Source organism: Macaca nemestrina, chromosome 6 (assembly GCF_043159975.1).
Source record: "Macaca nemestrina isolate mMacNem1 chromosome 6, mMacNem.hap1, whole genome shotgun sequence".
In the NCBI taxonomy this organism is placed as follows: domain Eukaryota; kingdom Metazoa; phylum Chordata; class Mammalia; order Primates; family Cercopithecidae; genus Macaca; species Macaca nemestrina.
The window spans coordinates 137944588-137972367 of NC_092130.1; the positions used below are offsets into that span (position 1 = coordinate 137944588).

Below are 27780 nucleotides of genomic sequence, written 5' to 3' on the forward strand. Positions count from 1 at the left end.
TGCGATGGTAATTTTTTTTCTTTGGTTCTTTTTCTTTTCCTTTCTTGATACGGGGTCCGGCTCTGTCGCCCAGGATGGTGTGCAGTGCCGCGATCTCGGATCACTGCAACCTCCGCCTCCCGGGCTGAAGCGATCCTCCCACCCCAGCCTCTGGAGTAGCTGGGACCACAGGCACACGCCACCACGCCCGGGTAATTTTTAGTATTTTTCCTAGAGACGGAGTTTCGCCAGGTTGCCTGGGCTGATCTCAAACTCCTGATTTCTTAGTCTGACCAAGTCAGAGTTTAGCTATTTCTTACCCTAGCAAGTTGAGATGTATTCTAGTTTGAGATTTCTAGCCGTAACATTTCTGACTTTAACCATGCCTACATAATTTTAGTAGCAGCAAGTTTCTCTTTCGTAATAAGAACCCCCATTATCGCCACCCGTGTGGTTTATAACTCCTGTATTAATCTGGGTACTGGAGAATGCAATTTAAAAAATTTAGCAGTGCCTGGAATTTTTTATCATACCAAGTTAGAATTCGCAATACTCTCGCCCTGGCTATACTGGTGATTTTTCACTCATGTAGAAGTTGGGGTACGTAGGCTACAGATAATTTTTGGTGTCGCAAATACCAGTTTAACCGTGGCTGTTCTTAATCCGAGGAAACTTCGGATAGGCGCAAGAGGCATGGGTTTAGTGTTAACAAATATAATGGTAGGATCGCACCATTCGACACTGTTTGCAATTTCTTTGTAGGATTCTTTGTATGTATACTCAAAAAAAAATTTTTTTTTTTGGTGTATCTTGTTCTGGGAGCAAGGTTATTGGTGTATTTTATTTTCATTTCTATTTGCTTTTAAAAATTTAATTATTTTAAATTTAAATGTTACGGTATTTTTTTCGTACCCACTGTCTTCCCCAGTAGAATAAATGTGGCGTATTTCTTCTACTGATTTTCAGTGTCACATCTCAGGTTCTTTCTAACTTGCCTTCACCCGTGAGCACTGGAGGCGAGCTGGTGCCCGATGGCTAGGGTTCTCTGCCGCGGCTCTGCTCTTATATCGAGCCAGCGGTTTCGCATTCGCACTTTCGCCACTAGGGGCGACTCCGTGTTTTCTCGGTTGCTGCACTCATGGTAGCGCTGAACAAAACAACGTTCCTCGTTCACAAGACTCAAAAGTTCTTTGTGGTATCGCTTCCTGTGTCCTAGCACGGCTACTTTCCCCCCCGCTGGCTGTCTCACTGTCTCAGCACCGTAATTGGGCGAGACTTTGCTGGCAGGGCTTGGCCTTGGTTTTTCTGTCACAGGCGTATTTCACTGGGTAGGCGCTTTCTCGGTGGAAGCACCATACAACCTTCCAACCCCTGATATTTCTGAGACGAGTTTCTTATTAGCAATACCTTAACTGCGCCAAAAATAAAGTTTGCCGCAGGGTACACCGCTGGTTATTCAGTGTCGACACTTGATCTTGATGCACGATTTTGGCGCCTCAGCTCAGCTAAGTCCAGGTTGTTGTGTTTTTTGTTTGTTTTGCTTTTTTGTTTGTTTGTTTGTTTGTTTTGAGACGGAGTCTCGCTCTGTCGCCCAGGCTGGAGTGCAATGGCGCCATCTCTGCTCACTGCAACCTCCACCTGTCAGGTTCAAGCGATTCTCCTGTCTCAGCTTCCTGAGTAGCTGGGATTACAGGCACACGCCACCACTGCTGGCTAATTTTTGTATTTTTCGTAGAGACGGGGTTTCACCATGTTGGCCAGGCTGGTCTTGAACTCCTGACCTCAGGCAATCCACCCACCTCGGCCTCCCAAAGTGCTGGAATTACAGGCGTGAGCCATCGCGCCTGGCTAAGTTCGGGTTTTTGTTTCACCATGAGGAAGAAATGGGCACACAGACATCGAAGAGTGAGTGGAGTAGAATTTACTAAGCGACAAGGAGAGCTCACAGCAAAAAGAGGGGTCCTGAGAGCAGGTTTCCGGTTGCCCCCTTCATATTTGAATACAAAGGCTTTTATATAAAAGCTGATGGAGCTGGGTTCCCTGTTTGTATAAGGTGCAAATTGCTGGTGGCTCCACCCCCATTCCCCCAGTGCATATGCGGGCATATTTAGGCCAGGCCCCTGTGCAAGTTTTTATTCCGGAGGTTCTGTGGGGACCCTTCCCTTAATGTGTGCCTAAAGCAAGCTGGCTAACCCCTTTTCCTGTGTCTCAGTACTCCTGGTTCCTCAAACTGGAACTTTCTCAGTTGCAGCACCGCTGACTTGTCCAAGCCGGATTGATCTCCGTGGCAGCACCACTGGTGGGTCCAGCCCGCAGCTTCTCCTAAACATTTTCGCTAGTTTCCGGGTCCTAGCACTGCTAGTGGTACCATAGAAGCTCTTCATGGGTCGTGAACTTGCAGGATATTTGCCAGCTCCATCCTACGCTGCCTCCCTAGGTTTAGCTGAGGGCCAAAAGGAACGGACTCCTGCAAAGGAACAACTTCGAGGGTTGGATATTTAGGAGCCACATTTATAGGGACTTTTCTTTTAAAAGAAACACAACTGGCCATTAGAAGCATGACACTGAGTAATAGATAAGTCCTAATCATAGTCTTTATTTTAAGACATGTTTTCATAACTGGTATATGCACTTATATTTGTTTATCCACTTGTTTATACTAATGCATTAAACCCTACAATTGACACACTAATTTTCAACAGTTATTATTTCAGAGATGCATGGTATCCATTTCCTGTTGTTCAATTTCTCTCCTTCCATGTGCCTTTACATTTCTATTTTTAAAATGTTATTTTTTTCTAAATTCCAACCTGCCGCCTTTCTTTTTTTTCTTTTTTCTTTTTTTTTGATACTGACTTTTGCTCTTGTTGCCCAGGCTGGAGTGCAGTGGCGAGATCTCGGCTCGCTGCAACCTCCGCCCCACCCCCTCCCCGGGTTCAAGCAATTCTCCTGTCTCAGCCTCCTGAGTAGCTGGGACTACAGACGCGCGCCACCATGTCTGGCTATTTTTGTATTTTTAGGAGAGACGGGGTTTCTCCGTGTTGGTCAGGCTGGTCTCGAACTCCTGACCTCAGATGATCGGCCGGCCTTGGCCTCCCAAAGTGCTGGCAGGCTCTTGTAGTCCCAGCTACTCGGGAGGCTGAGGCAGGAGAATGGCGTGAACCCGGGAGGCAGAGCTTGCAGTGAGCCGAGATCATGCCACTGCACTCTAGCCTGGGCGACAGAGCGAGACTCCGTATCAAAAAAAAAAAATAAGAAAAAGAAAAAAAAGGAAGTGAGAATGGTCACATGGGAAGCCTGCTCCATACCCAAATCACAAAAACACTTTACAATTCCACTTTCACAATTTGTTGCCATTTTCTTATACTGATAATTGGTATTTAATTAATCTAACAAGAAGTGCATGACAAAGTTTTATTCCTATGTTCCATTCAGATTGTAGCACCTAAGCTCCTTTATATTCAAATTCTGAACTGTCACTGTGTGAAAAATAGTCTTCATAGCTAGACCAAATTAATGCCAACACCAAGTTTCTGGGTTTTAGTTTCTAACATCTAAGATGACAGAAAAGTTTCAAAGTCCAAAGGGTGATTGCTACTGCATGTTTTTTTTATCTCTTTCTGAAGACAACCATTTTTCTGTGCCTGACACATTGCAGGTTGAAGCTATGAGGATGCATAAATCTTTCTCCTGGGATACCTTCAGGAAGGAGTGAGTCTCAGATGTGCAGGCCCTGAGATGGATAGAGTTTGTGAGAGAATAGCCTCCTTGGGCCAAGTATGCACCGGTGATGTACTTTAGCCTTCAGTGTTGCTAGATCTTGAAGTTTTGCTGAATATTTGGTTTTGCTGGATCCAATCCATGTGAATTTCTGAGGTGGGCGGGCCCCACATTGGCAGAATTATGCAACTGTCTGAGAATGCCTGACCTGGAGCTGATGCCCTGAAATGCCGTGATTGTCAATTCAAAAGGCAAAGGGCTGGGGGTCTTCCTTATGGCCCACTAAATTTAATTTCCACCTCCACCCTGTGAATGTAAACTTTACACCATTGAAGGAACATTTATTGACGGTTGTTCTCTGCTCTCAGCAGGGAGGCCAAGCTCAGTTTCAAGAGAACCCCAGGACAGTGGACTACTGCTCCTTCCCACCCTGGTGATATCCACAGCTATTCAAAGGCTCCCTGGAGGTCAGCCTCCAGCTCTGATCTGGGTCCCAGTCCCTTTCATGCCCCCGCCCACCTGTGTGTGTTTCAAATCCTGACTCCACCAACCTCAAATCTATTTCACAGGTGGAGAATATGGAAGAATGCTTTAATCTTCATGTACAAAAAACTATGAACTCTGAGAAGATCTAAAAGTAGAGTTCCTTAGCACATTGTTGATTATGCAGATAGAATTTTTCCAATTGAAAAACCTTGAAGGCATTCAGAAGATGAAGAACAAAATATGGAAGGATCTCCACTGCAGAGACTTCCAGCTCCAGGCAGGGCACGGTCCTATGAAAGTCCCCAAGAACAGCATGAGGGCTCCCACTGGGGTGCATGAGCTTCTTCCAGGGCATTGATAGAAAGGAGTGGTGCCATGAGCCATGACCAAGACTGGGGTTCCTTTGTTTTCTGGGTTCTAGTCTGTCCTAAGCCTTAGTTTTCAGCAATTTCTTCTGGGCATCCTGGGCTCTGCTCTGGGCATCTATCTGTCCAACTTTGCTGATTGGCATCTCCTGGCTGGGTCATGGCCCATTGTGTTGTGTTGTCTATAGCATACACTTAGTTTTCTTTTTTTTGTTTGTAAGTGATTTATTAGGAAGTAGTTTTTTAAAATGCTACTTTCTTTTTTTAATTTTTTTTTATTATTATAAAGTTCTAGGGTACATGTGTACAATGTGCAGGTTTGTTACATATGTATACATGTGCCATGTTGGTGTGCTGCACCCATTGACTCGTCATTTACATTAGGTATTCCTCCTAATGCTATCCCTCCTCCCTCCCCCCACCCCCCGACAGGCCTGGGTGTGTGATATTCCCCCACCCTGTGTCCAAGTGTTCTCATTGTTCAATTCCCACCTATGAGTGAGAACATTCGGTGTTTGGTTTTCTGTCCTTGCGATAGTTTGCTCAGAATGATGGTTTCCAGCTTCATCCACATCCCTACAAAGGACATGAACTCATCCTTTGTTATGGCTGCATAGTATTCCATGGTGTATATGTGCCACATTTCCTTAATCCAGTCTGTCACTGATGGACATTTGGGTTGGTTCCAAGTCTTTGCTATTGTGAATAGTGCTGCAATAAACATACATGTACATGTGTTTTTATAGCAGCTTGATTTATAATCTTTCGGGTATATACCCAGTAGTGGGATGGCTGGATCAAATGATATTTCTAGTTATAGATCCTTGAGGAATCGCCACACTGTCTTCCACAATGGTTGAACTAGTATACACTCCCATCAACAGTGTAAGAGTATTCCTGTTTCTACACATCCTCTCCAGCATCCGTTGTTTCCTGACTTTTTAATGATCACCATTCTAACTGGTGTGAGATGGTATCTCATTGTGGTTTTGATTTGCATTTCTCTGATGGCCAGTGATGATGAGCGTTTTTGCATGTGTCTGTTGGCTGCATAAATGTCTTCTTTTGAGAAGTGTCTGTTCATATCCTTCACCCACTTTTTGATGGAATTGTTTGATTTTTTTCTTATAAATTTGTTTGAGTTCTTTGTAGATTCTGGATATTAACCCTTTGTCAGATGGGTAGATTGCAAAAATTTTCTCCCATTCTGTAGGTTGCCTGTTCACTCTGATAGTAGTTTCTTTTGCTGTGCAGAAGCTCTTTAGTTTAATTAGATCCCATTTGTCAATTTTGGCTTTTGTTGCCATTGCTTTTGGTGTTTTAGTCATGAAGTCCTTGCCCATGCCTATGTCCTGAATGGTATGGCCTAGGTTTTCTTCTAGGGTTTTTATGGTTTTAGGTCTAACATTTAAGTCTTTAATCCATCTTGAATTAATTTTTGTATAAGGTGTAAGGAAGGGATCCAGTTTCAGCTTTCTACATATGGCTAGCCAGTTTTCCCAGGACTATTTATTAAATAGGGAATCCTTTCCCCATTTCTTGTTTTTGTCAGTTTGTCAAAGATCAGATGGTTGTAGATGTGTGGTATTATTTCTGAGGGCTCTGTTGTGTTCTATTGGTCTATATCTCTGTTTTGGTACCAGTACCATGCTGTTTTGGTTACTGTAGCCTTGTAGTATAGTTTGAAGTCAGGTAGCGTGATGCCTCCAGCTTTGTTCTTTTTGCTTAGGATTGTCTTTGAAGGGGGCCAGTCCCTCCACACCTGTGGGTATTTCTCATCAGGTGGGATGAGAGACTGAGAAAAGAAAGAAGACATAGAGACAAAGTATAGAGAAAGAACAGTGGGCCCAGGGGACTGGCGCTCAGCATATGGAGGACCCGCACCGGCTCTGGTCTCTGAGTTCCCTCAGTATTTATTGATCACTATCTCTACTATCTTGGTGAGAGGGATGTGGCAGGACGATAGGGTAATGATGGGGAGAGGATCAGCAGGAAAACATGTGAACAAAGGACTCTGTGTCATAAATAAGTTTAAGGAAAGGTGCTGTGCCTCGATGTACACGTAGGCCAGATTTATGTTTGACTTTACACAAACATCTCAGTGCAGTAAAGAGCAGTATTGTCGCCCGCATGTCTCACCTCCAGCCATAAGGCAGTTTTCTCCTATCTCAGTAAATAGAATGTACGATCGGGTTTTACACCTTGACATTCCATTCCCAGGGACGAGCAGGAGACAGATGCCTTCCTCTTGTCTCAACTGCAAAGAGGCCTTCCTCTTTCACTAATCCTCCTTAGCACAGACTCTTTACGGGTGTTGGGCTGGGGGATGGTCAGGTCTTTCCCTTCCCATGAGGCCATATCTCAGGCTGTCTCGGTGGGGAGAAACCTTGGACAATACCAAGGTTTTCTTGGGCAGAGGTCCCTGTGGCCTTCCACAGTGCATTGTGTCCCTGGGTACTCAAGACTAGAGAATGGCGATGACTTTTACCAAGCATACTGCCTGCAAACACATTTTAACGAAGTACATCCTGCACAGACCTATATCCATTAAACCTTGAGTCAAAACAGCCCACGTTTCTGCGAGCACAGGGTTGGTGCTAGGGTTACAGATTAACAGTATCTCAAGGCAGAAAAATTTTTCTTAGTACAGAACAAAATGGAGTTTCTTATGCCTTCTTCTTTCTTCATAGACACAGTAACAGTCTGATGTCTCTTTCTTTCCCCCACAGTCTTGCAATGTGGGCTCTTTTTTGGTTCCACATGAACTTTAAAGTAGTTTCTTCCAATTCTGTGAAGAGAGTCATTGGTAGCTTGATGGTGATGGCATTAAATCTATAAATTACCTTGGGCAGTATGGCCATTTTCAAGACACCGATTCTGCCTATCCATGAGCATGGAATGTTCTCCCATTTGTTTGTGTCCTCCTTTATTTCATTGAGCAGTGGTTTGTAGTTCCCCTTGATGAGGTCCTTCACATCCCTTGTAAGTTGGATTCCTAGGTATTTTATTCTCTTTGAAGCAATTGTGAATGGGAGTTCACTCATGATTTGGCTCTCTGTTTGTCTGTTATTGGTGTATAGGAATGCTTGTAATTTTTGCACATTGATTTTGTATCCTGAGACTTTGCTAAAATTGCTTATCAGCTTAAGGAGATTTTGGACTGAGACGATGGAGTTTTCTCTAAATATACAATCATGTCATCTGCAAACAGGGACAATTTGACTTCCTCTTTTCCTAATTGAATACCTTTATTTCTTTCTCTTGCCTGATTGCCCTAGCCAGAACTTCCAACACTGTGTTGAATAGGAGTGGTGAGAGAGGGCATCCCTGTCTTGTGCCAGTTTTCAAACGGAATGCTTCGAGTTTTTGCCCATTCAGTATGACATTGGCTGTGAGTTTGTCATAATAGCTCTTATTATTTTGAGATATGTCCCATCAATACCTAGTTTATGAGAGTTTTTACCATGAAGGACTGTTGAATTTTGTCAAAGGCCTTTTCTGTAACTATTGAGATAATCGTGTGGTTTTTGTCTTTGGTTCTGTTTATATAATGGATTATGTTTATTGATTTGTGTATGTAGAATGAGCCTTGCATCCCAGGGATGAAGCCAACTTGATCGTGGTGGATAAGCTTTTTGATGTGCTGCTGGATTCGGTTTGCCAATATTTTATTGAGGATTTTTGCATCGATGTTCATCAGGGATATTGGTCTAAAATTCTTTTTTTTTGCTTTTTTTTGTTTTTTTTTTTTTTGTGTGTGTGTGTGTGTGTGTGTGTGTGTGTGTGTGTGTCTTCCAGGCTTTGGTATAGCATAATGTTGGCCTCATAAAATGAGTTAGGGAGGATTCTCTCTTTTTCTATTGATTGGCATAGTTTCAGAAGGAATGGTACCAGCTCCTCCTTGTACCTCTGGTAGAATATGACTGTGAATCTGTCTGGTCCTGGACTTTTTTTGGTTGGTAGGCTATTAATTATTGCCTGAATTTCAGAGCCTGTTATTGGTCTATTCAGGGATTCAATTTCTTCCTGATTTAGTCTTGAGAGGGTGTATGTGTCCAGGAATTTATCCATTTCTTCTAGATTTTCTAGTTTATTTGCATAGAGGTGTTTATAGTATGCTCTGATGGTAGTTTGTATTTCTGTGGGATCAGTGGTGATATCCCTTTTATCATTTTTTTTTTTTTGATTCTTCTCTCTTTTCTTCTTTATTGGGCTTGATAGTGGTCTATCAATTTTGTTGATCTTTTCAAAAAACCAGCTCCTGGATTCATTGATTTTTTGAAGCGTTTTTTGTGTCTCCATCTCCTTCAGTTCTGCTCTGATCTTAGTTATTTCTTGCCTTCTTCTAGCTTTTGAATGTGTTTGCTCTTACTTCTCTAGTTCTTTTAATTGTGATGTTAGGGTGTCAATTTTAGATCTTTCCTGCTTTCTCTGTGGACATTTAGTGCTATAAATTTCCCTCTACACACTGCTTTAAATGTGTCCCAGAGATTCTGGTATGTTGTATCTTTGTTCTCATTGGTTTCAAAGAACAACTTTATTTCTGCCTTCATTCCATTATGTACCCAGTAGTCATTCAGGAGCAGGTTGTTCAGTTTCCATGTAGTTGTACGGTTTTGAGTGAGTTTCTTAATCCTGAGTTCTAATTTGATTGCACTGTGGTCTGACAGATAGTTTGTTATAATTTCTGTTCTTTCACATTTGCTGAGGTATGCTTTACTTCCAACTATGCGGTCAGTTTTGGAATAAGTGCAATGTGGTACTGAGAAGAATGTATATTCTGTTGATTTGGGGTGGAGAGTTCTGTGGATGTCTATTAGGTCCTCTTGGTACAGAGCTGAGTTCAAATCCTGGATATCCTTGTTAACTTTCTGTCTCATTAATCTGTCTAATGTTGACAGTGGAGTGTTAAAGTCTCCCATTATTATTGTGTGGGAGTCTGAGTCTCTTTGTAGGTCTCTAAGGACTTGCTTTATGAATCTGGGTGCTCCTGTATTGGGTACATACATATTTAGGATAGTTAGCTCTTCTTGTTGAATTGATCCCTTTACCATTATGTAATGGCCTTCTTTGTCTGTTTTGATCTTTGTTGGTTTAAAGTCTGTTTTATCAGAAACTAGGATTGCAACCCCTCCTTTTTTGTTTTCCATTTGTTTCGTAGATCTTCCTCCATCCCTTTATTTTGAGCCTATGTGTGTCTCTGCACCTGAGATAGGGCTCCTGAATACAGCACACTGATAAGTCTTGACTCTTTATCCAATTTGCCAGTGTATGTCTTTTAATTGAGGCATTTAGCCCACTTACATTTAAGGTTAATATTGTTATGTGTGAACTTGATTCTGTTATTATGATGTTAGCTGGTTATTTTGCTCATTAGTTGATGCAGTTTCTTCCTAGCATTGATGGTGTTTACAATTTGGCATGTTTTCGCAGTGGCTGGTAATGGTTGTTCCTTTCCATGTTTAGTGCTTCCTTCAGGAGCTCTTGTAAAGCAGGCCTGGTGGTGACAAAATCTCTCAGCATTTGCTTGTCTGTAAAGGATTTTTATTTCTCCTTCACTTATGAAGCTTAGTTTGGCTGGATATGAAATTCTGGGTTGAAAATTCTTTTCTTTCAGAATGTTAAATATTGGCCCCCATTCTCTTCTGGCTTGGAGAGCTTCTTCTGCGAGATCCACTGTTAGTCTGATGGGCTTGCCTTTGTGGGTAACCCGACCTTTCTCTCTGGCTGCCCTTAGCATTTTTTCCTTCATTTCAACCTTGGTGAATCTGACAATTATGTGTCTTGGGGTTGCTCTTCTTGAGGAGTATCTTTCCAGCGTTCTCTGTATTTCCTGAATTTCAATGTTGGCCTGCCTTGCTAGGTTGGGGAAGTTCTCCTGGATAATATCCTGAACAGTGTTTTCCAACTTGGTTCCATTCTCCCCATCACTTTCAGGTACACTAGTCAAACGTAGATTTGGTCTTTTCACATAGTCCCATATTTCTTGGAGGCTTTGTTCATTTCTTTTTACTCTTTTTTCTCTAAACTTCTCTTCTCACTTCATTTCATTCATTTGATCTTCAATCACTGATACCCTTTCTTCCCATTGATCAAATCGGCTACTGAAGCTTGTGCATGCATCATGTAGTTCTCATGCTGTGGTTTTCAGCTCCATCAGGTCATTTAAGGTCTTCTCTATGCTGTTTATTCTAGTTAACCATTCGTCTAATCTTTTTTCAAGGTTTTTAGCTTCTTTGCGATGGTTTCGAACATCCTCCTTTAGCTCGGAGAAGTTTGTTATTACCGGTCTTCTGAACCCTGCTTCTGTCATCAAAGTCATTGTCTGTCCAGCTTTGTTCCATTGCTGGCAAGGAGCTGCATTTGTTTGGAGGTGAAAAGGCACTCTGATTTCTAGAATTTTCAGCTTTTCTGCTGTGGTTTCTCCCCATCTTCATGGTTTTATCTACCCTTAGTCTTTGATGATGGTGACCTACAGATGGGGATTTGGTGTAGATGTCCTTTTTGTTGGTGTTGACACTATTCCTTTCTGTTTGTTAGTTTTCCTTCTAACAGTCAGGACCCTCAGCTGCAGGTCTGCTGGAGTTTGCTGGAGGTCCACTCCAGACCCTACTTGCCTGGGTGTCACCAGCGGAGGCTGCAGAACAGCAAATATTGCAGAACAGCAAATATTGCAGAACAGCAAATATTGCTGCCTGATCCTTCCTCTGGAAGCTTCGTCTCAGAGGGGCACCCGGATGTATGAGGTGTCAGTCAGCCCCTGCTGGGAGGTGTCTCCCAGTTAGGCTACTCAGAGGCCAGGGACCCACTTGAGGAGGCAGTCTGTCCATTCCCAGATCTCAAACTCTGTGCTGGGAGAACCACTGGTCTCTTCAAAGCTCAGTTGGAAATGCAGAAATCATCTGTCTTCTGCATTGCTTACACTGGGAGCTGTAGACTGGAGCTGTTCCTATTCGGCCATCTTCGAACAATCTCAGCATATACTTACTTTTCAGGTGAGTGCAGCTTTTCTGTGGTTTCAGCCATTGGCCTCAGAGTGTGGGTCTCAACAGCATTTTTGTCCCCTTTAAACTTCAGGAATGACTCTAGCCTATGTAAGCCCAGCATGGCAGCCTGAATGCACTGCACTTCATATGTGCATAGAACTGAGGACATTGGCAGCACTGGCTCAGAGCAGTGAAGTTGTCCAGTGCCCAGTCCCAGCTTACTTTAGGCTTAGGCCAGGTGGCACGTGGGACTCTGGACATGCTGCCTTCGACAGCTCTTCCAAAGATGATGAATGGGGCTCCATATTTTAGCCTCTAGATCAGGCCAAGCTATGTGGCTGGTCTAGGAAGGGGAGTAAATGATTCTGTCCAGTACGGAGTGTGCTTTTATAGTGTGTTCTGTCATATACAGAATGGCAGACACCAAAGTCCAAATAGTTGGGAGATTATCACTAATTTGTCTGGAAAAATTTCTTTAGGACCTGGTAGCATTCAGGTGAAAATTGTAGGCACAATTGAAAGTCAGCAGGGTTGTTATGACTGAATCATGCAAGAAAAGAAGAAGTGAGGGAAATTCCATGGAAGGTTAGAGTCCAGTTACTAACAGTGTCTATTGTAGGAGAAAAGAAGTTAATAGTTTTTTTGTCACCCATTACCAGAGTTATGGCTTACAATCTTATATCAAAACACAGATTAAGAAGAGAAAACCATTAAAAAATTATTTAACAAAGTTTTCCATGACAAGGGAGCCCTCAGAAATGAAGACTAAAGACCCAATGAAAAGCATATATTTCTATGCTTCGATTCTATAGGCAAGTCATGTAGAAGTATGATTGCACAATAAGTGTATTATCTAGTGCTAATAAATGGGCACTGGGGAACCCAGAAGTGGCTCTCTGTTCAGATTCTTTTGGCCTCTGGGTAAGGAAGTACTCCTCTGGAATAAGGCCTTTATGCCCTACTTTCAGGGGAGGTAGGTCAGAGCATTCCTTTATGGCCAGCTGCCACACAGAAAGGCATAATTGTAGTAATACTGACCTTCTTGCTTCTGTGGTTTTCTCAATTGCCAAGGTACCATGAAACTTCCTTGTGAAGTTTTTCAGTTCAGGAACTGGGTCACTATATTATCTAGTCATTATACCAGTCTCTCAGTCCTGAGAATAGGTCAGCCCAGTTACACAGTTAACAGGACTGTCTCAAGTCAGGGACTGCAGAATGGCATCCACCAAAGTTAAGGCTAAGCAATCATTCATTTAATAAGAGATATTTCCAGCAGGGTGTGGTGGCTCATGCCTGTAATCCCAGCACTTTGGGAGGCCGAGGTGGGCAGATCACCTAGGGAGTTTGAGACCACCCTGACCAACATGGAGAAACCCCATCTCTACTAAAAATACAAAATTAGCCGGGCGTGGTGGCGCATTCCTGTAATCTCAGCTACTTGGGAGACTGAAGCAGGAGAATCGCTTGAACTCGGAAGGTGGAGGTTGCGGTGAGCCAAGATTGTACCATTGCACTCCAGCCTGGGCAACAAGAGCAAGACTCTGTCTCAAAAAAAAAAAAAAAAAAAAAAAAAAAATAGAGATATTTTCATTGAAACAAGAGAAAAACAAAGGTTAATGATTGGAACTAACTATAAACTCAGTTTTGTGGGTCCAGAAGGCAGCCAGTCAGAAATTTTTAGATATTGAGCTTGAAGTATCTTCAGTTTGAATGGGGGCAGGCAGTGGCAATCTGACAGAATTTCCTGGTTTGCAGTTTGCATGAGGTATTCTGGTTAAATTTCTGACTAGTCCATGTATGAGTGGTGGTGATTTCTCTGCAGTCTATATTAACCCATCCAGCTTCAGCTGACAAGACTTCAGGAAAAGTATAGTTTAATTTCAGCAATTCAAAGCCAGAAGGGTAGAAGAAAAATCAGAAATATTAGTTTTAAGAGCCGTAGCTAGGTTTTTTTTTTTTTAGACGAAGTCTTGCTCTGTCGCCCAGGCTGGAGTACAGCATCACCATCTCCACTCACTGCAACATTCACCTCTGTGTTCAAGCAATTATCCTGCCCCTGCCTTCTGAGTAGCTAGGATTACAGGCATGCACCACCACACCCAGCTAATTTTTGTATTTTTTGTAGAGATGGGTTTTCACCATGTTGTCCAGGCTGGCCTCGAACTCGTAGCCTCAAGTGATCCACCTCCCTCAACGTGCCAAAGTGCTGGGATTACAGGCATGAGCCAATGCGTCCGGCCCCCCCTTTTTTTTCTTTCTTTCTTTCTTTTTTTTTTTTTTTTTGAGACGGGGTCTTGCTTTGTAATTGAGGCTGGAGTGCAGTGGCACAAACAAGGCTTACTGCAGCCTCGACCTCTTTGGCTCAAACAATCCTTCCATCTCCATCTTCCAAGTAGCTGCAACCACAGGCACATGCCTCCATGCCCAGCAAATTTTGAACTTTTTGTAGAGATGGTATTTCGCCTTTTGCCCAGGCTGGTCTCAAACTCCTGGGCTTCAGCAATCCTCCCACTTCGACCTCCCAAAGTGCTGGGATTGCAGGTGCGAGCTCTGACACCCAGCCCATTGCCAGATATTACAGGAAAAAAAAATATTCAAGATCCAGTCTAGATTTCAGGTAGATGACAAAACCTCAAAAACAATGAGCTAGAGTCTAATAACAGGGGCACTATAATTTTTTTTTCTCTGAAATTTTTTTTCTCTATACCTACTCCCTTTTTATCAAACATCATCAAAGTATTAGTACAAGTAATTTGTTTGCAAAATAAATTTTGTGTCTTTAAAGTTGGCCTACTGTTTACACAAATGCAGCAGGAATAGTGTTTTGCCACATAGGCTCTCTTTAAGTTGGCTTTTCTGGATATTTTAATAAGGAATCTCAAATTAGACTTTTAAAAGCCTCTCAAGGCTAGGAAACCATACCAGGATCTTGCTATCACACTTTGCCTGGAATACCTATAGATTTGGGTGAATTCTTCCCTTGTCAAGGTCCTCCAGATATCCTGATGTTCCTTAATCTGCCAGGAAGTGACATTTCTTACTCACCTGTAAGGCCAGGAACGCTTTTAAGTCAGACCAGTTTCTCATGTCTGAGTATGTTGTTTCTGTTCCTAAAAACCACAAAGGAAAGAAAACAGTGATATTACATTCAACATGGTAACAACTCTGAATCTTTGTTCTAACAGTGGAAATATAATATCTCTAGGGATTAAGCCTGGTCTCCAGAATGTACCCAAGGCCGTAGGAAAATAACATTCAGATGTTTTTTAACAGCACTTCCAAGGATGAGCTGAGGGGGTTTCTCAGTATAGGGGAAACTGTCACAAGGTGTACCCTCTTTTGTTTTGAAGCAGTAAAGGAAGTTCTCATTCTTCCCCATTCTTTGTTCAAAGCATATGAGATATGACCCAGCATTATAGTTATTGTCATGCTACCTTACATGCATGTGAATCTCTTAAGGCTAACTCAATGCTAATGTTCTCTCTCTCTTCTAAATCCCATGAGATCATGATGTATTTTTTAAAACATATATTGCTGGATTCAGTACGCTAATACATTATAATTTTTAACACCTGTGATCATGAGCGCTATTGGCTAACCAAAAAATTGGGGGATTGACAAGAGTGCAAAAAGACCCCTGTCTTTTTGTTGTAAGGATTGTTTTATTTCTCCCACAGTGGATATATTCTTCCCCTTTCTTTCCTCCTAAGTGGATTATTCTTAGAAGCTGTCATAGATAGGGCTTCCTAGAAGATGGTTCCATGTGATCAAGCGAACTGTTGTGTTCAGGGTGGGTTCAGTTCATAGAACCCAATGTTCATAAAAGTAGTGAGGGATTCTCTTTAAGAAAAAGAATAAAAATTTTGAGTACAAAATTACAGTCCTGTTCAAAGGGATCCTAAAAGCTAAGCTTCCTTAGCTGCATGGTAAATTCACCTCTGACCCTGCATGATACCCAGTATGGGCCAATGAGGTAGTGTTGTGGGAAACTCAGGACCAGAGAGACTGATATGGAGAACAGGAGGATTGTTTATTTGAGGTACCCACCAGCTCAGTGGATTCGCATCCAAAAAGCTGAGCCTAGAACAAAGACAGAGTGGGGTTTTTATAAGCTGGCTTATAAAAGTAAAACAAAAGCAGCTAATCATATGATAGGTCACATAATCTATAGCATAGCATAATTGGTGGCCTTGCATAGCCGGTAGTCTTGTAGCTGCATTGAAAGAAAAACAAGAACTGGCTAAATACAGACATTTGTAAAACATAATCATGCTTAAGAAGCCTGGACAAGGAGTAACAGTAAAAGAATTTGTCTTTCTCTCTCTTTTTTTTTTTTCCTTCAACCTTGCTCTGGAGCGGGGGCAGGTGTCTGGAGTCCAATCCTTTGACCTTGGCTTTCCAGACAGGGGTATCTCATAACTGTCCTTGTAGTGAGCTTGCTAGGCAGGGGAAAACTTGTTCTTTTCTTTTTAACCCTTGCCCTGCCTGTTACTTTTCTTGGAGTAAATGAATGCATATTTATTTTTAAATGTTCTGCTTCAGTTGCACAGCATTGAATTGTCTCTTGCTCCGTCCTATTCCAATTACCCTGTCTTTTAACTCTCACTTTCTTTAAAAAAACACTTTTGAATTAAAAAGTGTCACAAAGTTTTCACTTTAGCTAATGCTTCCTGTGGAAGCCAGGCCAATAAAATATGCCTCTCTGTTTACCTTACATGCTTTGACTTTTTTCTTCTGCGGACTGAATCCTAAATAATTCAATCTGTATTGAAAAGATTATGAGGATGCCTACAATGATTCAGGTCACTATTGACTGTTGAATGGGCCCAAGCGAGACATGATGCCAGTATTTAATAAATCTGCCTGAGCGGGGCAGAAAAATAAAAAGGCCCTTTTAAATATCAAGCAAGTATGAATATTTATATGCCCATTTTGTATATCACTCTTGTCAATCCCCCAATTTTTTGGTTAGCCAATAGTGCTCATGATCACATGTGTTAAAAATTATAATGCATTAGCGTCCTGAATCCAGCAATATATGTTTTAAAAAATACATCATGATCTAGTGGGATTTATCCCATGAACTCAATATTGGTTTAGCACTTGAAAATCAGTTAATATTATTCAACATATTAACATTAAAAAGGAAGTAAACCATGTGATAATATCAGTAAATGCAGAAAATCTTTTAAAAATTTAACCCCTTGTCATTATTAAAATGTATCTTAACAAATTAGAAAAAGTGGATTCCTGTATTTAAAAATATATATGAGATGTACAGTTAATATTCCACCTTGAAAAAAATAAAAATGTTTAACCTCAAAATATATTTATTTGACATATTTTCAGATGACTGTCAGAGAACCAGCGAAAGAAGTAGCCCTGCAATGCGGTGGTTTGTGAGAAAAATTTGCATCTGTAGAAAATCTGCATTGATTCATATAGGCCTTCTCTTGTCTAGATCTAGGAAGGATTAACAGAATCTGAAACCTTAAAAGTTTTCTCTCTCCTATAACCTGTTTTGGCATGATGCACTTTTTTCTGTAACCTCAAGATGGTATATAAGCTCCTGCACCTCACTGAGGGCCTGGGTAATCATATATTTTGTAGTGTTTTCTCCTATTCTGCCTCCAAGTCGATTTTAGAGCAAATGTTCAGAGTGCTAAGAGAAAGATTTCCCTTGGCCCCTGAAAATTTGGTGCTGTGAGCAGGAACAGAAAATTTGGCTCCTTTGGAAGCCCATAGTTGAGGGAAAGCAGGAGCTGATGGGCCAGCGTAAGGATAAAGAATTTTTACCAGCCAGATTCCAGGCCCCACTCTGTGGCATCTGGTCAAGTAGAGAGTAAAAATCACTCTCTATTTTTCCTGTCCAAATCTTGACTGATGGGAGAAAAGGATTTGTGTGACTAGTGCTGGTGTATCAACTCTGTTGTACTTTCTGGTAGTTTGTGGTATGAATCATGTTGTTTCATCCCTTTCCTGCCAGAATAATCTTTTCTTTGTCTCTATCTTTCTGTGTTGTTCTGTCATGAAGAGGAGTACAGGAGTACAGTACAGATGAGATTTTTCTCTCATCTTGTTTTGTTTTTTAATTAAAAAAAATTTTTTTGAGATGGAGTCTCACTCTGTCGCCCAATCTGGAGTGTGGTGGCACCATCTGGATGCACTGCAACCTCTGTTTTCAGGGGAACCGGCCCCCAATATTTCAACATAGGTTCTTTTCTATTTTTGCTAAGTGTCAGCCGGTCTGATAAATAAAGGGAACGAGTGCAAAAGAGAGAAATTTTAAAGCTGGGTGTCCAGGGGAGACATCACATGTCGGCAGGTTCCATGATGCCCCCTGAGCTGCAAAACCAGCAAGTTTTTATTAGTGATTTTTAAAGGGGAGGGAGTGTACCAGTAGGGTGTGAGTCACAGAGATCGCATGCTTCACAAGGCAATAAAATATCACAAGGCAAATGGGGGCAGAGCGGGATCACAGGACCGGGGCGAAATTAAAATTGCTAATGAAGTTTCATGTCCCACTGGGCACACATTGTCATTGATAACATCTTATCAGGAGACAGAGTTTCAGAGCAGACAACTGGTCTGACTAAAATTTACTAGGCAGGAATTTTCTCATCCTAATAGGCCTGTGAGCGCTGGGGCAGACCGGGCCTTATTTCATCCCTCATCTGCAACTGTAAAAGACAGACAGTCGCAGAGCAGCCATTTTAGAGACCTATGCCTGGGAATGCATTCTCATTCTCAGGGCTGTTCCTTGCTGAGAAAAAGAATTCGGGAATATTTCTCCTATTCGCTTTTGTAAGAAGAGAAATATGGCTCTGTTCTAACGGTTGTCTCCCTTGTTCCCCGAACATCGCTGTTATCCTGTTCCTTTTTCAAGGCGCTCAGATTTCATATTGTTTAAACACACATGCTTATGAACAATTTGTGCAGTTAATCATCACAGGGTCCTGAGGCAACATACATCCTCAGCTTATGAAGATGACGGGATTAAGAGATTAAAGTAAAGATAGGCATAGGAAATCACAAGAGTATTGATTGGGGAAGTGATAAATTTCCATGAAATCTTCAGAAGTTATGTTCAGAGATTGCAGTAAAGACAGGCATAAGAAATTATAAAATTATTAATTATAAAAGTATTAATTTGGGGAACTAGTAAATGTCCATGAAATCTTCACAATTTATGTTCTTCTGCCATGGCTTCAGCCGGTCCCTCTGTTCGGGATCCCTGACTTCCCGCAACACCTAGGTTCAAGCGAGTCTCCTGCCTCAGCCTCCTGAGGAGCTGGGATTACAGGTGTGTGCCACCATGCCTGGCTGTATTTTTTGGTATTTTTTATTTTAGTAGAGATGGGGTTTCACCATGTTGGCCATGCTGATCTCAAACTCCTGACCTCAGGTGATCTGCCTGCCTGGGCCTCCAAAGTATTGGGATTACAGGTGTGAACCAGTGTGCTTGGCTAATTTTTTTTTTTTTTTTTTTGACAGATTCTTGTGCTGTCACTCAGGCTGGAGTGCAGTGGCATGATCTGGGCTCACTGTAACCTCTGCCTCCTGGGTTTAAACAATTCTTGTGCCTCAGCCTTCCATGTAGCTGGGATTATAGGCATGTGCCACCACACCTGGGTAATTTTCATATGTGTAGTAGAGACAGACACCATGTTGGCCAGGCTGGTCTCAAAATCCTGACTTCAAGTGGGCCAAAGCCTGCCTTGGCCTCCCAAAGTGCTGGGATTATAGGCATGAACAACTAGTGCCTGGTCCTGTTTTGTTTTGTTTTTTAGAGACAGGACCTTACTATGTCACCCAGGCTAAAATACAGTGGTGCAATCATAGTTCACTGTAACTTCAAATTTCTGGACTCAAGACATCCTCCTGCCTTAGCCTCCCCAGAAGCTAGATTACAGGCACATGCCACCATGCCCAGCTAATTTTTTTTTTTTTTTTTTTTTTTTTTTGAGACCAAGTCTCACTCTGTAGCCCAGACTGGAGTGCAGTGGAGTGTTCTCAACTCACCACAACCTCCACCTTCTGAATTCAAGTGATTCTTCTGCCTTGGCCTCCCGAGTAGCTGTGATTACAGGCACCTGCCACCACACCCAGCTACTTTTTTTGTATTTTTAGTAGAGATGGTGTTTCACCATGTTGGCCAAGCTAGTCATGAACTCCCAACCTCAGGTAATCCGCCCACCTCGGCCTCCCAAATTGCTAGGATTACAGGCGTGAGTGAGCCATGCTGCCCAACCCCAGCTAATTTTTTAAAAATACTTTTGTAGAGACAGGTCTCCTTATGCGCCCAGGCTGCTCACGAGCTCCTGGCCTCCCAAAGCACTAGGATTACAGGTGTAAGCCACCATGCCCAGCCTGAAATAGTCAATATGCCAGAGGTATATTGGTGTATTGGGGTGGTGTATTTTGGTGTCCTACAGTCATATTTTGAGGGAGTGTGTCCAGAACAATCAACTGAGAGTTTAGGTTGGTATCTTGGAGTGTTAGGGGGAAGGGACACAGTAAAATCACACACACACACACACACACACACAATATTAGAAGATGAGCTTTAAATTTACACCAAAAGTTGATTTAACACTGAATGCTAAAATTACATTTATCTATTCAACCACAGGCAGAGCTATACACACTCCAACTTCCTTAAGTGAGGTTGTGCAACTACATAATGGAGAGAATTAAGAAGCAAGCCCAGAACAAAGCTTGTGCTCACCAGTTTTTGGTTGAGAATGAAACAAGGTAAAGCACAAAATACAGTTGGCACACTGTCTATCGAAAATAATGATTTTTGTGCCACAAACCACACAATATGTGAGGAGAACTAAAAGGGGAGCCAAGGAGCTGAAAGTGTTTATGAGAAATTGCACCTTACAGATACTGGAGGAGTGAGGAAGATGATTTTCCCACTCACCCAACCATTTCGATGTATCGAACTACACTGTGAAAAAACAAATATGATAATATAAATAGGTTTTAAAAATCACAACTCAGCTTGGCACGGTTGCTCATGCCTATAATCCCAGCACTTTGGGAGGCCAAGGCAGGTGGATCACATGAGACCAGGAGTTCGAGACCAGCCTGGCTAACATGGCGAAACCCCGTCTCTTCTAAAATAACAAAAATTATCTGGGCATTGTGGCAAGTGTCTGTGGTCCCTGTACTCAGGAGGCTGAGGCACAAGAATGGCTTGAACCTGGGAGGCAGAGGTTACAGTGAGCCGAGATCATGTCACTACACTCCAGCCTGGGTGATAGAGCAAGATTCTGTCTCAAAAATAAATAAATAAATAAATAAACAAATAAATAGAAATAATTTAAAAAATAAAAAATAACTCCAATCTCTATGCAATTTTCAAGAGGCAAACAAGCTAAAATTACACCACCGGTTGAAAATAAAGGAGTGGATACCTGAATTTAATCAATTCTAGGGTAAATATTTTTCTTATTTTAGTGTCTCTGAAATAGGTATATATTTTAAAATGGGTGGCCTCTTACCATTGGGACATAGTATAATTTGCAGCATTTTCTTCTGTTAATGGTATATGTAATAATGTCTCAGGTGACGTATTCTTATGGGGTTCCTAATACTGGCTTTATTTTTATTTTATTTTTTGAGACAACATCTCCCACTCAGGCTGAAATGCGGTTGGTGCAGTCATGGATCACCATTCACTGTAGGCAGGACCTCCCAGGCTGAAGAGATCCTCCCACTTCAGTCTCCACCTAGCTGGGAGTACAGGCACACGTGACCACATCCAGCTATTTTAAATTTTTTTTTGTAGAGGCGGGGTCTTGCTTTGTGCTTAGGGTGGTCTTGAACCCCTGGGCTAAAGCAATCCTCCCGCCTCCGCCTCCCAAAGTGCTGAGATTACAGGAGTGAGCTACTGCTCCCGGTCAGCTTTTCTGCTAAAATGCTCTGCTGGGGTGGAAATGAAAGCAAAGCAGTGGGCGGGCATTTGTTTCAAAAAGGCTCTGCCTGGGCTGTTACTTCTGGTGAACTGGTTGTACTTTTTAGGTGGAAACTATGCCATTTTTCCTTGATTCTCCCCTCTGAAAGACCAGGAGGCAATTGGAGGATCCTCAAATACCAGGGAGAAACCCGCTAGCAGAAGATGTAGTATGGTGGAGGGGAAGATCAAGGCAAACGCCTTGGGAGTGGGTGAGAATTGCTACCTCATATTGGGTCTCCTGACCTGTGAAGACCCTTATCTGGGCTCCTCTGGACATGTCCTGTGTCCAGGTTCATCTAGAAAAGAATTGGTTGCATAGCATCTTCAGGATGCGGCTGGGAGATGATGAGTTCGAGTGGGAACGCTCCTGGTAGGATCAGTAGGTCTCTTGGGGAGATTACATCCGGATGTTTAGATTTTGGGGGAAATGTGAAAGCTTATGGGAAAAGGACGATTTTCTTCCAGGCAGTGGCAGTTCCTTATTTCCTATGAGGAAGGAGTTTATAGCCACAGTCAGACTGAAAAGTGTGAGAATTCAAGCGCTTGAAAATTCGCCTGCTTTGCATTTCCCGAAAGAGAGAAAACGTCAGGGATCCATTTCACAGATCAAGGGTATAGGAAAGTGGAGGCAGTTTGAGAGGTTCCCTGGGGTTGGAGAGGGAGCGGACATCTGCCATCAATCCCTTCTGTGCTGGAGTCTTGCAGTCCATTTTTCTCTCCGGTCGTCTTCTAACTCCTATCCCAAAATATGAAGGACATCTGACAGAGTTAATCATCGGAATCAAAGAGCGATTCCTTCAGAATTCCATCCCTCAGGAGAAGTACCGGGACAGCAGGTCTGTCGGCCCCTCTTGTAGGATCCTGAGGGTTCTGGAGGGGGAGGAGAGGCTGGGAGAGAGGGGTGGCCTGGAAGAGCCCAGTCACGGAGGTTGGAAGGGCTGTTTCCTGCGTAGGAAACTGTTGGCGACCAGAATGGTTTTTACTTTATTCCTGGGACCAGCTGGATCTGCTTGGTTCTCAGCACCTAAACCGACTCCTCTCCCCATGCGCAAGGCACTGGGTGGAATGCAAGAACAACGCAGACTTTCTGCCGGCCTCAGTGGCCCACGCCTGTGATCCCAGCACTTTGGGAGGCCCAGGAGGGCGAAACGCTTGAGCTCACGAGTTCGGGACAAGCTTGGGCCACATAGCGAGACCCCTGTCTACAAAAAATACAAAATGCAAAAAATGAGGGGGGGAGGTGGTGCGCACCTGTGGTGTCAGCTACTTTAGAGGCTGAGGCCAGAGAATCGCTGGATCCCAGGAAGTCAAGGCTTTACTAAGCTTTGATGGTGCCATTGCACCAGCCTGGGCGACAGAAGGGGGGAAAAAAAGAAAGAAAAGAAAAAGACAACAGAGCCAGGCACGGTGGCTCGCGCCTGTAATCCCAGCACTTTGGGAGGCCTAGACGGCTGGATTAAAAAAAAAAAAAAGCAAACAAAAACAGACTTCCCTAAGCCACTGGGGGACAGAGTGGGTAGAGCGGGCAGCACTTTGGTGGAACCGAGCGCTCAGTTGGCCCATCGCTGCACCGCTCCTTTCCCAGCGCCGGCGGTTTCTAACGCCAATGCCACTCCTTTGTCAGCGTCAGCGGATGCTCTCCGGCGGCAATATTCTTGGCGCCAAAAGTTGTCTTAAAACAGCACAGGCATTTGCCAGGGACAGGTGATCGCTGGGTCCCAGCGCCGCTGGTTTCACAACTTAGCATTTTTCCCCCTTACCCCGCGCCCCACCCCCCGCCCACCCGCAGCAAAATCCGTGAACTGAACCTGCGGTTTCTCCGCCGCACCTTCGCCCGTTGCGTCCTGCGAAACCAGTGGATTCGGTGGGGTTACCTGGCGTTTCTTGGCACCCGCACCGCTCTGCGCTTTGTGCTGTCCCAGGCCAGTCTCGGCACCGTTAGTTGCTCCATAAAGGCGATTGTCCGTCGTGGGTAGGAAAGATCGTCCGTCTGCTATTGAAAGACAGTTTTTCAGAAGTTTCCAGTAGAGCCCAACTGGCGGCTTCTCGATCGCAGAACCACTGGTTCCGCGGAGTGGCAGCGCGTGTTTCTCTGTGGCATCCCCACGGGTGTCGTCGAAATCGCACTGTGTGTTTGTCTGGCATCACCGCGATGTGGATAACGTTCTTCAGTGGCTGCGCGGTTTCCTTCACCGAGTTGCTAGTTTTGATCCGCGCTTTCTTCCAGCGAGCGGACCAGACACTTTTCCGCTGGGCTGTGCACAGTTTCTTCGGCTCCGTGAGTTGCTTTCTCCATCCAAGGCCCTACTGCCGGCGTCACGGTCGCAGCACCTGGCGTTCCTATTGGCCCTTTCGCCAGTGGAGCGGAGTCGGCGGTTTTTCTGTTACAGCACTTGTTGTACGGAGTTTCTTGGTGGCCGAACCTCTCTTTTTTTTCTCAGAGTCGACGGTTTCTTGGTAACAGCACCGTTGGTTGGGCCAAAACGATGTTGTCCTTGACAACCCCGCCGGCTGCCGTCAAGCACAGGCTCCCGGCACTGCCATTTCCCCGAGCCGAGGTCTCTTGTTTGCTGCTCGGTGACTCCATTTCTCTGTGGCTACAGCGCTCAGGTCGTGGATCTGAGAGATTCAAAGTCACAGCTTGCCCAGTTGCTGCGAGCCTGGAGTTCCCGGGCGGCCGCAGCGCCGGGCGTGGGGAGCCGGCAGCTCCTCAGAGTCGCTGACAGTGGCGCTGCGCGGGCGCGGTCCCATCCCAGCGCAGCCAGCAGTGCCGCACTGGCTCTGGCTCGGCCTCCAGAACCCAGTCCTGTGGCGGCGCCGCTGGCTTCTCTGTAGGAGGACTGGGGGGTTTCGCGCGTCGTTGGCTTCTTGGGCTTAGTACGTTTCGATTTCGTAGTGCCTGAGATTCCTACTCCTTGTCCAAGTGGGGGAATAACCACAATGTGATTTCTCAGCCCAAGAAAGTCCCGACTTAGGACAAACACCGGTCTAACCCAGGCTGCGATTTCTAGGTCGCAGAAAGACACTGTTTCGCCATAGCAAGGCGAAGTTATCCTGTGACTCATTTTTCAGCAGCTCCGGGTTTCCTGTAGCCTCGGATTTCTAATTATAACAACCATGGGGTCAGCCCAGCCTCAAGTTTCTTAGTCCTAGCAAGTTCTGGTTTCCTACTAGTAAGCCCTGCTTTAGCTGCGCAAGAGATGTTTAACTCCTGTACAAATGGGGATACCAGCGAATGCGTGTTTTTGTTTTTGTTTCGTTTTGTTTTGTTTTAGGTTTACTGATGACCAGTTTAGCAGTGTTGGGAGCTCTTATACCAAGTTTGGTTTTGCAATATCGAGTCCCGTTTTAGCTATGCTTTTGTGTTTTTTAAACTCCCGTGGAAGTCAGGAAATGCCGGCGAACGCAATTTCTGTTTTACCAAGCTCCCTTTGACAATAGCAAGTCCAGCTGAACGTGACTTTTTCCTCTGGTGGACCAAATCGGGATATACCAGCTACTACGATTTTTTAGTTGGAGCTAAACACATTTAACCGTGACTATTTTTGTTTGTTTGTCGTAGGAAATTTAGACAGGTGCAAACTGTAGGGGTATTACATCTGACAGGGATATCCTAATCATAGGATTGCATCGTTTAGCAATATTTGTAATTTCTTCTTTGTAGGGTTGGTTCCCTGTAAGTTTTGCTTATTTTAAAATTATTTTTGTGTATTTTATTCTTAGAACGATGTTACCGATGTTTGTTTTCATTTTTTACTTGCATTTCAGACTTTTATTATTTTAAAGTTTAATTTTTAATTTTTATTTATTTATTTTTTTGAGACAGAGTCTCGCCCTGTCGCCCAGGCTGGAGTGCAATGGCGTCATTTTGGCTTACTGCAACCTCCGCCTCCTGGGTTGAAGCAATTCTCCTGCCTCAGCCTCCCGAGTAGTTGGGACTACAGGTGTGCGCCACCACGCCTGGCTAATTTTTTTGTATTTTTAGTAGAGACAGGGTTTCACCATGTTAGCCAGCCTGGTCTCGAACTCCTTACCTTAGGCAATCCGCCCTCCTTGGCCTCCCAAAGTGCTAGGATTACAGGCGTGAGCCACCACGCCCAGCCTGTAATGTATGTTTTTCCTGCTAATTTTGAGTGTCTCAGCCTCTTGCTCCTTGACTTTTGTTTTCTCAGGGGCCGGGGAGCCCAGCTCGGTCTTAGCCTCGCTGGTGTCAGTCCCGGGTTCTGTCTGGTGGCTCTGCTTCCTATGCGGAGCTGACAGTTTAATATCAGCACGTTTGCCAGCAGTGCCCACTAGGCGTTTGCTCAGTTGCTGCTCCCAACATGACGTTTCCTGCTCGCGGGGTCCTTATGTTTTCAGTGCTGTCACTTTCTCGGTCCTAGAACCGCTAGTATCTCCTAGGAACTTCCTGAACTCCGTTTTGCGGTGAAGAACAGTGATTGCACCGAGCTGCTGTATGCACTAGTAATTCCGTGGTACCGTTAGCCGGCGCTTTTTCTGTCGCAACACATTAAAACGAGTTAAAAGACCTTAAACTGATTAAACACATTAAACGGATTAAAACACATTAAAATGCTACAACACATTTTTCTGTCACAACATATTTAAACAGAGTGGGTTAATTCCTCCAAACACCGCTTCTTTCTTAGAGCACGCTGTTTCTCTCTAGCAGCACCACTTTTGGGGCCTAAACAGATGTTTGGCAATACCGGCGCTATCCGCTAGGTGCAGGCGCTTGCTAAGTTCAACGCGCCAGTTTCTCATTAGCAAGGTCGTTGGCAGGGCAGAGCCCTACGGACAGTTTTCCGGGGCTCATTTCCGGAAAGAGATAGTTCTTGGCCCTTGAAGGCTGTTTTATACCTGCGTTCCGCAGTGATCGTTCTCTGCAAGGTTTGCTTAGTGTTCGTTTCATTTCGGTTTCTTTTCTCGCTGTTTTTCTGTCGGAATTACGGTTTGTTTTGGTTCTATTTACTCTCTAAAATTTTATTGTTTTTCATATGTCTACTAATTTTCGTGCATTTGTTACTATTGAGTTTCTTAATATCTGGCTGGCCTCCGCCCACGGGCTCTGGAGAGCATAAATACCTAGAGCGATGGTAGTGCACAATGCACTCCTTGATCAGTGCAAACATTTGTTTCCTCCTGGTCTGAGGCTTAAGCGATGGAGCAACATTTTCTTGGCTTTGTGAAGCCTGTTTCGGATTCCGCAGAGGTGGTGCCAGAGCCCCAGCCTCCGCCTATTGTGAGTTCAGAAGATTGTGGGCCGTGGTCTCTTCCTTTGTATCCAGTACTACGAGGGTACTCATTGGACAGCTGTGATTTGGGACTGCTTTCTGGTCCTTGCTGGCGGCTACCTGGAGTCTATCCGCAAAACGGACTCTTTCCTGGAGTCCAGGGCACCTTAGAACCAAGTACAGCCCAGCCCAGTGAGTTCAGTTGGCCCGGGACACAGAAGCAGCAAGAGGCACCTGTAGAAGAGGTGGAACAGGCAGAGGAACCCGAGAGACTCATGCTCCAGCAGCTTCCCTTGTGCAGTCCTCCCCACCCCTGGGACAGACAGCAGGACTCCGAGGTCTCTGACAGCTGGCACCTTTTGGAATGCCACCATCCTCCTGTCCTGAATTGGTGGCGCCACCTCCCGAGTTTCTCAGGCTGCCTGGAGTGGATTTGTCGCCTTGGTTGTGCCGGGTTCTCTGTACTCTGGGCGTGCTGCCCACAGATCTGTGGAGCTAAGCAGCCTTAGATAGCAGCAGAAGACTTTTGGGATTCTCCTCCATAAAAAGATTCTCCATTACCAAACGTCTCCACCTAGAAAATAAAAATGCATTAAGATGTGCCTTCATTGCTGGTTGTCAATTTTTAAAATATCTTTTGCTGATGAATCTCCCTTGTTTCGGGTCGCTTATTACTTGCAGTTTCCATATATTTTAAACATTTGTATTTATTTTATTATATATTTCATTTTTATCTGTTTCAACTTTGAGAAATCTATTTTATGATTGTAGAATTCTTAGAGTTTTGGCAAATTTAAAATTTGTTTTTTCCATTTTATTTTCAAATCTTACTCCTACTTTTTTCTAATTACTGCTTTCTAAATGTATTTTTTTATTTAATTGTATTTCACATATTTTACGTTATGTCTTTTTAATTTCAATTGTTAATTTTATTTTTGTTTTAACGGCTGTCTTTTTTTCAGTATAGCAATTCATTGTGTTTTACACTCAGGAATTTTATTGGCGGTCATAAGACTGAGGGGTTTATCAATCTTTGCTATTTCTCA

At 43.7% G+C, this 27780-nt stretch overlaps 1 protein-coding gene across 1 annotated transcript; it reads left to right on the forward strand.

The window, feature by feature from the left end:
* Positions 1 to 130: 130 nt before the first annotated feature.
* LOC105487466 (annexin-2 receptor) lies at positions 131 to 27342 on the forward strand. Its single transcript, XM_071098971.1, has one exon. It carries the CDS (start codon positions 26662 to 26664, stop codon positions 27241 to 27243), a length of 582 nt encoding a protein of 193 aa, XP_070955072.1. The 5' UTR covers positions 131 to 26661; the 3' UTR covers positions 27244 to 27342.
* Positions 27343 to 27780: the final 438 nt, after the last annotated feature.